The 12,869-nt window shown below is 33.5% G+C and overlaps 1 protein-coding gene across 1 annotated transcript; it reads right to left on the reverse strand.

The window, feature by feature from the left end:
• Positions 1 to 252: 252 nt before the first annotated feature.
• Positions 253 to 1,708, reverse strand: LOC149142824 (NDR1/HIN1-like protein 13). The gene has a single exon (XM_089447620.1). The coding sequence runs from the start codon at positions 1,417 to 1,419 to the stop codon at positions 700 to 702; it is 720 nt and encodes a 239-aa protein (XP_089303746.1). The 5' UTR covers positions 1,420 to 1,708; the 3' UTR covers positions 253 to 699.
• Between the last annotated feature and the right edge of the window lie 11,161 nt (positions 1,709 to 12,869).

The raw sequence follows: 12,869 nt of genomic DNA on the forward strand, positions 1-12,869 counted from the left end.
ATTGAAAACCCAAATCATAAAGATGAGATGGTGCTGAAAAACTGAGAAACCCAACCCACCCATGAGATGGTTAAAATTGTTACAATCAGTAAATGCAATGGATGTTAAATTGAAATGAGTAAAATATGACCATAACAGGCAACAAAACCAGTAAATGCAATGGATGTTAAATTGAAATGAGTAAAATATGACCATAACAGGCAACAAAACAAGATATCCATGACTACAAAAATGCTAATTTGCTTGCCCAGATGAATATAATCATATCATTAAATGAATAGTGTTATTACATGAACAGATGGCAGTCTGATAGCTAAATCAGATCACCTGCTCCTTTGAAAAAAAATTGCTTACAACCACATTTATTCTATTCTACATTGTTCACTGCCAAAAAAAGTATTCACTTTCTACGGAACCAGAGACCTCACAACTTCACCGTTAGGACACTGTACAGACCATAACCGTTTCACACCCCCACACAAATAACAAACAAGTTCTCAGAAAGAATACAGGCAATCCCCAATTACAGCATCTCTGATGCTGCTTGTCTCTGTTAGCTCAGATCTTCCACAGATCTCACACAGATCCATCGGTATATAACACTACTTCTGAGTTCTAAGCCCCCCCCTGCAACAAATTTATTCTTGTAAAGCTGAAACAATTCTACAACGGATCTGCCAAATTCATCACATATGAGTTTCACAAGTACCATTTGAAGACCTTGAACTTGAGCTTAAGCTTGCATTTAGTATCCGAACTAGCAGCAGCCGAAGCTTTCTTCGAAATGGCAGCAGAGACTCCTTTGCACTTGATGTCTACTCTGACTTTATGAGACTTCCATTTCCCCATCTTCACTCTCACACGAGTCTGCAAATCCAGGTCTAGCTTGACTTTCCCCTTTGACTGTGCAGATTTCAGATTCTTGGCATCGGAGGAACTAAGGGCCAGGTTTTGACTCTTAAGATGGACTGTGGTGTTCTTGGTCCCATGGAAGAAACCAGGGATGGAGCCGTCTGCCAGATCTACGTCACCTGAGGAAATTTTCACAGAAAAGGGATCGTAATAAAAGCTTACCTTCTTGTTCGGATTCCTGGCATCTACTTGCAGTACGAACTCGTAGCTGAGGTGGGAATCTTTGGTGACATTGAATTTGGGGATCTGCACTGAGCTCATTGCAAAGCTGGGCTGGTGAGGCCTGTAGACGATCCAGATAACCAGTGCAGCGATTCCTGCAAGCAAAATCAGGAAGAGGACGAACGCGACGAGGCTGAGGCAGCAGAGACAGCAACGGTTTCTGCGTTTCTTGGGAGGCGTAGGGCGGAAGGTGGGAAGGGAGGCACCGTACGTCTGGCCCTTAGTATATGCGCCATTCAGGTTTTGGACACCCGGCCTGTTGGACGGGTACACTCTTTCTGCCATGGATTACACCACAAATTACTCACAAAACAGACAGTTCACAGACAAGAAATGCGTCTGCAGGAAACCCACCGTGCTTAAACTACAATTCCATTCTTGGGGTTTCTGGGGTTTCAATAAAATAAGGGGCAAAACAGCAGAGCAGAACGGAGCCAACTGGGCCTAGCGAACGCGTTCCTTAACCGACATTCCAGTTCATGTATTGCGTGGATTTATCTCCACAAGCCCTCAGTTTCGAACCCGGCCCATCAACATCCAATGACGGCCCAATTTTTTTGCTGGCCCAATAATAATTTCAAGATCGCTGAAAAATATGGTCCGTCCGTTGGTTGAAGAATCAATTTAATATAATTCCCACGAAAAGACGGTCATGGTAACAAATCATGAGCAGTAGCTGTCCTACAGCAACATTAAGCGCTCGCCGACACTACCTGGGTGTTCTCATTTATTCTATGTTTGTCGCATGTGCATGGTGGACCAGCGCGTTGTTTCTGGACTCCTTCCCCATACCGTATGTTGTCAAATCGGGGGTAGTTGTGGATGTGTTTTGGGTACCAGTGATTATGTAAATCTCAGTAACAGTAATTACAGATCCCCGTACCAGTGATTATCAGAATATTATTGATAATAATTATGAATCTCCCTCCCTGCAAATCTCGATGTAACGAAAATGCACAAGATTTTATCAGGCCGGTATGAAAATGGAAAATTGGTGAAAGTTATCCAATCTTTTGCACAGTTTCATGGAAAATCAGTAAATTATTATTCGGAAAATATATTTAACCAACAAAATGGAGTGTTCATGCTCTATTTAAATTTGAAGTTTCGATTTTTACAGTTTCATGGAAAATTTGTAAATAGTTTTTAGAAAATTTATAAATAATTTTACTCTGGTTGAATTTAGGCTTTTGTGATTCATATTAAATAATGAATCTATACAGGTAACGATGGTTTTAGATAGAGGAGGAATGACCTGTTATAGAGTTTTGTGAACCCAACGTTTCGGACTGCCAAGTGAGTCCATCATCTAAGATCCATATCAAGTTTATGAGAAAAGTTTTTCGGCCTAAATCACATGAATATTTGTTGATGCATTTCGAACAGATGAGTGTGGTTCATTGTCAGGGCAAGTAGAAGAACCAGATCATGGTTGCATATTAAATAGGGTTAACATATCATCCAACGGCTAGGTTTGACTAAAAAACGACTATATTAAATCAAACTAAATAAACAGCTAAAACTCACCAAAAATGATTAAATATGACTAATCAATTTTAATTATATAATATTATTTTACTTTGGCAAAACAAAATTACATTTCTCACATAAACTTCCACACTGCAATCCACTCTCCATTATAAATAATTTTTGAAAATATATATTAAAGCTATAAAGTTCCACTCTGGAATCATAAATAATTGTTTACAGTTTTATGGAAAATTTGTAAATAGTTTTTAGAAAATTTATATATAATTTTGTTATGTTATTTCCACGAATTTGGAAATAGTAAAACAAAATTATTCTTCTCATAGAAGCTTCTATGCCACAATCTACTTTCAATCATAAATAATTATTACAAAAATATATTAAAGTTATAAAACTCCACTCTAAAATCATAAATAAATACTTATTAGAAAAATATATTAAAACTATAAAATGAAGATATAAGTACTTTATCCTCTTTGAATTTGAATATTTGTTTTTTACAGTTTTATAAAAAGCCATAAATAGTTAATACGAAGCACTATAAAAAAAAATCAAAATATAAAACTGTTATTTCATAATTACTTATTTATCAAAGAATATTTGTTTTTAACAGTTTTATAAAAAGCCATAAATAGTTAATACGAAGCACTATAAAAAAAAATCAAAATATAAAACTGTTATTTCATAATTACTCATTTTAAAAAATTTATTAAAAAAAATTATATTCCCTTTAAATTTGAACATTTAATTTTTACAATTTTATGAAAAATTAGTAAGTAAATAGTTATTAATAAACATTACAAGAGAATCAAGATATAAAACTATTATTTTATATTATTTATTTAAAAATATATATTTAAGTCATAAAATAGAGCTGTACGTACTTTATCTTCTTTGAAAATTTAAACATATGATTTTTACACATTGTTATGGAAAATCAAGAAACAATTATTAGGAAAATATGTTTAATCGATAAAATGGAAAAGGTATACATATTTTATCATCTCCAAATTTGAAGCTCATATATTAAGGAATAAGCAAATGGTTTACCTTTTTTTACTTTGTTATTTTGTAATAGTATATTATTTGGTGAAAAAATTAGGTGAGACTTTGTTTAAATTATAATATATTTTTTTTGCCCACAGAATTACATTTTTCACATGTTTTTCCAAGTATTAAATGTTTTTATTTGAAACATTCTAAAGTATTATCTAAAAAGGTTAAGATATAAAATTAATTTTTGTTGATTTTTTTACTCCGGAGTTGGATTTTATTTATTTATAATAATATATATTGAATGATTATGTGTGTCGCTAATCCAGATTCATTTTAAATTTAAGAAGAAAGATTAAATTTTTAATGTATATATTTTTTATTATTTAATTCCATGTTATATATCAATTTTTTTATGTTAAAAAAATTAGACATTAATAAATTTGATACCTTCTAATACCTTATAAATTAGTGATTAAGATGGATCTAAGTTGGTTTAATTTTCTTTATCTAAATGTTGTCACATACATATCAGAGTAGTCTAACTATTAAACATTTCTTCCTTTTCCGCCATAATTTGGCCATAATTTTTTTGGTAAAATCATTAATTTAAAGGCGTATTTTAACTTATAGATGAAATATCTTTTTTTACCAAATTTCACCAAAATTTTGGCAATACAATTTCAAGATTTGCTGTTGTTTAAATAAATTTTTGAATACATAAATGGATTCAACACCTTGAAAAACCCCAGGGCACTCGAATTATGTAGATTAAACAATTTAAACTCAAGTTTTTAAAAATTCCTGTAATATTTTGATTAAAATTAACCAAAAAAATGGTTGTGAAAAAGGCCATTTCGTCTATAAGTTAGACTACGCCTAATTTAAATTGTTTAAAATGTGTTTTTAGATGTATAAATGGATCCAACACATTGAAAAATTGCTAAAATTTAAGATTCCAAGAAATTTGTGTTGGATTTCAGTCAAAATTGACAAGGTATCTAAACAAGGCAAAAACCTCTAACAATTATACCACTGTCATAACCTATCTATGTAGTTATTTATTTTTTATTTGATAATTAATGTTGTTTAAGATGGAGCTAACTTTTTTTTTTTAATGGAACATTATGTTAGGTTCATTTGTGACAATTTCTCTCTTATATTGAGTTGTAAAGCACCTAGTTATTTTAGGTACAATAAATAAATATAGTAATAAATAATTGGATGTTAAATACCAACCTAGATTCATCTTGATTCCGAATGTTTACATTATATTACATTAATCTTTTTATTTAATTTATTTTTATATAATTTGACTTTGCCAAAATGTTAAACATTACACTACAACATCTCTACCATATTGGGCTGGAGAGCATCTCTCAATGCAACAAGGGACTTCACTACTAAAATTTCTAGAATATATACACCTCAATAATATGGTTTTCCTCATAGAAGGTCATATGTTCAAATCCAAATAGGTTGGAATACATACACCTCCATAAATTTTAGTAGTTAGATCACCATGTAGGAAGTCCCTTGTTCCACAAATAAAGGATACTCTTAAACATGATCTTAAAATTAGACATCAAATTGATCCCATCACCCCAAATCTACTAAAACATTTAAAATGATGATGAACATATTTTACATACTTCAAATTTACATATATTACTTAGAAAAGAAAACGTAATCATTATCATCAATTTTTTTTTTGGTAAGCAAGCAAAGAACTTAATACTACCAAAAATGCTTTACATATAGTACCAGTTGAGGTGAGTTGTAGAGACTAGTGTTCAGACAAAGAGATGTTTGCAAAGCACTAAATCTGGTCTAAAATGAACTAGAGAGGGAACATCTACCCATAAAGGGAAACTAGATGGTCATTCAGAAAATGCAGAAGAAAGTTTAAGACAAAAATCAACATAGGACATACAAAATGATGCCTTCTAGTTTGACTAGAAAAAACTGAAACAACTATGTAAACAGAAGGAAGATAGAAGCATATGTTGTCTGATGAGGGACTTGGTCATGTTGTTTTCTTAGCACTGGATCTTCTTGAGGCTGGTGGTGCTTAGCTTTAGCCTTCTTCTCCTGCTCCAGCATGTCCAGATAGGAAAATAGATCAGCATATCCTTCTAGTAGCCATGGAGGACACTCCTATTCAATCACACAACCATAAGAGCTTGCACCTTACTATGAGGATTCACACTTGAAGACTTGGGCGATGTTGGTGGGAGGATTTGACTAACCGTTTACTTTTGGCTTTGACTAGCTATCAACTTTTGTCTTAGGTTTCCTACTGGATGGGGAAGGAACCGCAAACCTTTGGACATTTGTCCTTTACCTGCGCCACTGGAGGGACAGGGTGAGGAGGTACGACAAGTTGTTTGAGGAATCCATATCTATAGAGCATTCCTTGGAATTGGTAGATGTTGGAGTTAGGGGGGTGTGAGGGAACTTAATACCAATTGAACTAGACAGATTGCGCAGTGCGAGATAGTATTGTTGGATTGGACGCCAACCTCTTCCATTCTACATTTGATCCCTCCTCTGGCTACTTCCATGGTTTAGAGGTGGCACGCTAACAAGTTCCTTACTTCCTAGAGTTCGACACCTAAGTGCCTTTGCTCCTTCGCCTCCATTGTTGAACCCAAACGATGAATGTGGGTTGGAATATCCTAGTCAAACAATTCCTCATCTTAACCATGCTAGGGAGGGAGGGGAGGACGCCCACGACCTCTTGCCTCCATGTCTAGCTCTACTGCGTTCCCTAACCATTTTGCATGTCTGGTGCGATGGTGCTTGGAGTGATGGAGTTTGGAAGTTGTGACTACATATACAATGTCCCTCTTTTTGGAGTCCACCGCTTGTAAGGTAGAATGGAAAAGGGGAGGAAGGAGCAGAAGTATGAATGTCACTGTAAGGAAAATCACGAGACAAATACAGATGGAATGTTCCAGACAATCTCACTTAACTACAATAAAGCCCAATTAATTGAGCTCTACAATGCATGATCATGACCCATACTCACTTTTGATTGCGAGCATGATATCTATCATATATTTCCTAACAAATCACACTCCTCGATGCTATACCCAAATCCGTAAAATCATTATCATCAAAGTACTTTAAATAAATAAATTTTATTTATATATAATAAATTTTAAAATTATATAAAGTCATTATTCAAAAAATTCTTATACACTTCAATGATGTATATCACCTAAACCAAATTCATTACCATTAAATTATTTTAAATAACCAAATTTTATTTATACATAATAAATTTTAAAACTATATAAAACAATTATTTGAAGAATCTTACACATTATAAACTTTTTGCATATTTTAAAAATAAAATTAATAAACCTACCTTCGACCACATCACACTCCAACCAAGTAAGTACAACGAGAAATGAAGAAATCATCTGATATTGATGAAGTGTGAAGCATCTTATTATTGTTTTTCAACGCACATTGATGATGACATTTGAACAAAGTGCAAACCCTAAGACCGTGACCGTGACAAACGTCACATCAATCCAAGTTGGAATCCACGGGGAGGGGTATGGAATTGAATAATTGAAGCGTGGAAAGACATGCAAACAATGATGATTCAACAAATGCATGGAAATTGCGTGACACTTTGCTTAACTAGGTACAGCAAAAGTTGCGGTCTTAGAAAGGGACACCTCACCCTGAATGGAGGGATGCTTTGCTTCAACTCCAATTGGGATTTCCAAAAATGTCAAGCATCTTCTATTTAAAAATTCCCAACGTGCTCCCATATGCCTAATAGGCTTAGGTTAATCTTGTTTTCTATATATTAGTCAAATATATAAATATAATTCTATGTTATTTTACTTTTATTTGTTATTCATAATTGGTAGGATGTCCATCTGAAATATGGCATATTTCAATCTCTTACCTCATTTATTTTTACAAATTCTAAACCTAATAAATATTGTTTGTCAAATTATTAAAACTTTCCTTAATTTTAAAGGAAAGTTAAATAATTATCACATCTTTCCTTTCACTCATGTTTTCTTTAATAATATTTTGTGAGTTGTTGATATGATGAAATAGTGATAGGGGTAGAGTAGAGGATGGAACAAAGAAATTTGTCTTCTCTTGAGTATGAAGACACACATCTAACAATATAGTTGAATGTTTAGCTTTCTCTTGAAGACTAAGACACACATCTAACGATATAGTTGAATACCTAGCTTTATATATGAGGTTATAATTGACAATTACATAGTAAATATAATGATAGGGATAATGAATTAACAAAGAGGCTTCCTCCTTAATGTAGGAAGTTTTTCGCACATCAAGGAATAAAGGGTCCATCTACCATAAAACAATCTCAATTAATTATGTTAATTAAGTTCAAAATATAGTTTAGACTTAACCCTTCTCTAATATTATGTTCATTTGAGCCTTCCAAAATACACAATTTTGATCTCATGTCATTTGTGTTGTGTAATTCTACAACTCCTCCACCTCCACCTCATAGTGTGGGAAGTACATCATCCACATTGTACTCCAATGTCTTATTTATTTCATTTGTCATCGCCATGATTAGCAAAGGTCAAATTTCTCTAGACATGGAAATTTTTAAGGATAGAAATTTATTTTAAAGTTTAGAAACCTTGGCGAATCTCACTAGTACATAATATGCAATTTGTAAAATGTTTGGCAATGGTTTTGTAAAAGTATTCAAATTTGTAATAATTTTATATAGTCTCTATATATCATTTTGGCAATTTTTAAGGTAAAATAATTTTATATTATAAAATTTGGGCGAATAATTTTTAGAAAAAATGTAAATTAACAGATCTTTATTCTGGAAAAAGCATGGAAAATTAGCCCACTTGTGAATATTAGCCCCTAAAATTTTCCATGTCTCTAGATTGTGCGATGGGAAGTTTCTTTTGGTTATTTTATTCGTTCTCGTTAGTCGGTGTTCATACAACAATAATTAATTCCCTCTGCTAACATTTTGGGTACCTCTCTTGGTCACTCGCAAGACCTAGTCACCAGAGACCCCTTCATTGATTTGCCCATAGGATTTAGGTCACATTCTTGTTTCTTTGATCTCTCTCACTTTGTTGGGTCAATTTAAGGAATTTTTCTTTGAGGTTTCCTCCATCACTATAGGGTTTTTTGTTTGGGTTTTGGTTACCATCATATTCAACACCTGTTCCATTTTCACCTCTTCAATTTTCATCGTGTTAGGTTTACTAGAGTTGTTTTCCTTTGCCCTACCTAACTTCCTTTGAATTAGAGTTTTATGGATCCCATTTATCTTGAGGCCCTCATTAGCCAGAATCATTTCACTTCGTTTTGCACAAATTTCTTTGAATTGCATTCTTATGATTACCAATTTCCAATCACCCTATTGTTTGCTTTATATAGGGGAAATTCCTTATCTCCCCTCTTTTTGTTCATCATCTTTAATTTTCCACTCCCTTCATTAACAATGTAGCATAGAGCTCTCCCCTTTAATAACCTTGACAAACACTTTCAATATCTTTACTTGAAAACTCAATTTAAAAAGCATAATGCATAATTGAAGCAGATGAGGCAACTCCAAGCAATGTGTAATGAAGTGTAGGATTGAGAAATCAATCTCACATTTAGAACTCTAATGAATTATGTCACTAGGGTTGTTAATTTAAGAAATGAAAACCACATGTTGAACCACTATATTATAGGTCTTCCTCCTCTTCATCAATTTAAACATAGTCTTCCAAAAAGGTTCAGTCGCCCAAGAGAAATTGAATGAAGGGAAAGAACAACTGAACCAAGGTTGAGAGCAATTGAACGAAGGGCAGTGTTTAAGAAACCAACATCTAGTAAATAATTTAGATTTGAAATTGTAACACCTATTGCTTTTTTAATTTTTTTAAATCTATCCGCTATAAGGAGTCTATGTTAAGATATATACAAGTTGATTCTTTAGCAAATTGATATCCTCCTAGTCTTTTTATTTTGCATAAGGAAAACGAAGAACTTTAACCTAATATTTTTGTAATGAAATTTCTTAAAATCACATACCTATTTCTGACTCATCTTTTTATAACCTTATATATATATGTATGTATATATATATATATATCTATATATATATATATATATATATATATATATATATATATATATATATATATATATATATATATATATATATATATATATATATATATAAAATGAAAAATGGTTTAAAAACCATAAAATATATATACTTATTTGAAAAATATAAAATCAAAATATTGTTCACGGGGTCTTGGATAAACGGTGATTGAGTGCTCTGTTAAGGCACTCCTTGATGTGAAGTCACCGTTCAATTCCCCACCCTGATTGGGGTGATATATTGGACATGATGAAGATGTAGTCCTGCCAATATTACAAAAAAAATATTAAATCAAAATATTAAAAACATATTTATCGCTTAAATTAAATAATAATAATAATTAAATAAAATATTTCTTCTCATATTTTATATATAAATGTAATATATCTAATTTTTTTGTATTAAAATATTTATACATCCAAATCATTATTCTAATACATTAAATTGGAAAAAAAAAATGTTTACCTATGCAAATCATCATTTAATATATTAAATAGAAATAAAAAAAAATTGTTTCGTTTCATAGGCATGAAACGCAAGTAGTGGTGTTCCTAGTGAGCGCAACATTCTTGAACCTGACAATGGCTCTCTGAAGCTCGATTGTGACATGGTAATGGCTTCCCATGGGGGGCTCTTCCTCCTCTGCCTCCTCCTTCCAATGTCGCACAAGATGATGTCACGATCTTCGAATCCCTGATCACAGCCCTGGCCAATTGACCAAAGGCAAAGGAGTCACAAAGACTGTTCATCAAGAAGGTTGAGGACATTCATATGGTAGCCCTCCCAAGCAAAGTAATCCAAACAATTGTAGCCTTCTCACACCGAACATTAGTAGGTAATTTTACAGGGATGTGGCCATCGCCTTGCTCTATGGAACTTTGGATCTAGCAAACCTAGAAACTGAATATGAAAGGGGAGATTTGTTTCTATGATTGAGGAAATGGTTTTTTTGCATTCCTATTTGAATTAAAGAGGACCCGGATGTGATTTTCAAAAATGGACCATATTTTTTAGGATCAAGAGGAATGTACTTAAATCAGTGGTACTCGAACTTCAATTTAGATGAATACATTCCAATGGTGATATTGATCTGGGTGAACCACCATCGACGAGGTAGGAAAATATTTGGATAAAGCTTAGATAAAGGGTTCTCAGTTTGCTTGCGCCAAGATATGTGTACCCTCAGAGATAATGCTTACTTTGGGTGGTTGGAAATATTTCCAAACTCTAGAGTACAAGTAGATCTTGTTCAAATGCTGACACTGCCACGAATATGGTCACTTCGTCAGGGATTGTAAGAAATCATCATCAGGAAAAGGAGCAAAGCAATCAAAGGGACAAGGAGGGAACTAGAAAGTGCAGAGAAAAGGAAATAATAAGGGTAAGGCTTTCAGAAACAAACAACCCAATTTTCCCAATAATGGAGCTTCCACCTCATCAAATCCGTTCAACACTTTGTAGAACATCCAAAACAAGGAACAACCTCACCCTCAAAGTGTACCAAATAATGAAGGAAATGAGGAAGATCATGAGGAAGGATATATTAATGTGGGAACTGAGGTGCACGTTGAAGGTGAGGATTAACCTATAGTAGAGCAAGTCTCGCAGCAACCACCCCCAAATCGGGTCCAGTCGATGGTGGTTCACAATCTATGGGAGTTGTAGCTAGAAATATGGCGCAGACCTTAGTTTGGGAAGATGAGGGGAATAGACATGAAATAGGGAACAATAGAAAGAAAGGAGCTCTGAGAAAGGAGATCAGGAAAGGGAGGCAGAGAACAACAAAAGAATGGGGAATCAGAAAGTGATCCCTGGCATTTTGAAGTTGAAAAATCAGAAAGGGGCAGAGATGCTAGAAAAAATAGGAAGTACACAAATTCCACCTCCAAATGATAATTTTATCTTGGAATATAAGGGGACTAGGTCTACGCATTAAAGCCCACGCAATAAGGGATCTAATAAGAGCAGAAAAACCATGGGTTTTATTGCTAAAAGAAACAAAAATGGAAGCGCAAGAAGCAAATAAGACAACACAGACATTTTGGAAAGGATGTGAAGGAATAGCATAGGATTCAAGGGGAGCATCAGGAGGAATCAAGATTTACTGGTCACATGTGCACTTTAAATTAGTAGACAATCTGAAGATGAATTTTTGGGTAGTTGTATTTCTTGGAATGAAATACACGAAGGAAAATTTTCCAATCATCAATGTTTACGAGCCTATAATATACGAAGGAAAAAAATAATTTTGGGATTCCATTGCCTTTTTAAAGTTCAAGGATAACTTTGCCAACAGTATAATGGGGGGAGATTTCAACACAGTTATCAAAATGAAAGAAAAGAGAGGGGGGTCAAATGTTCAGGATCCTTTTTCGGAAAGAATTGAAGATCTAATCAACGAATGAGATCTGGTAGACATCCCTCCTAAAATTGGGAAATACACATGGATGCATAGAAGAATAGGGGAAAATTATATACCAGACAAATTGGATTCGCTTTCTCATCTATATCAGTTGGATTTTATCAGGATTAAATTTCTCTTTGTCCATATTGGCACAAGGTGAGTATGATCATCACCACATTTCTCTTTATCTAGCTCATATGGAAAATCTTGGCCCTATTCCTTTCCATTATAATACAAATGGTTCAATGAGGAAGGAGTCCCCGACTTAATTAGGAATGCATGGATATCAACAGTAACTAGTTCTTGTATGGGAACATAAAATCAAAGTTGTGAAGAGATTTTTGCGGCAATGGTTGAAATCTAGCTATGTTCCTCAAGGAAAAAAATGACACAATTTAGTGTAGCAAATAGATCAATACCAAAAAATAATGGAGACTATTCCAATAGAATCCTTCCATTTAGAGAAAGAACGAGAGATAAAAAAAGTAGATATTTTTTATCAGTCACCATGAGGAGGAAGTATAGAGGCTAAAAACACAGAGTTTGTGGTTGCAGTCAGGTAATCAAAACACTGCCTTTTTTCACAAGCAAGCTAAAGCTCATGAACTTAAGAACAAGATAAAGGAGATAATACCAGAAGGAAGGCAAAAAATTTCCACCTTCGAGGACATAAAAAAATAAGCTTATCATCATTTCAGTTTATTATATAAGGAG

Source organism: Pinus tabuliformis, chromosome X, assembly GCF_031772625.1.
Source record: "Pinus tabuliformis cultivar Carrire ecotype Pingquan chromosome X, CPIR1, whole genome shotgun sequence".
Classification (NCBI taxonomy): domain Eukaryota; kingdom Viridiplantae; phylum Streptophyta; class Pinopsida; order Pinales; family Pinaceae; genus Pinus; species Pinus tabuliformis.

Excerpts from the sequence above, each read along its gene's own strand:
- LOC149142824 (XM_089447620.1), bottom strand. The coding sequence starts at position 1,419 with ATGGCAGAAAGAGTGTACCCGTCCAACAGGCCGGGTGTCCAAAACCTG.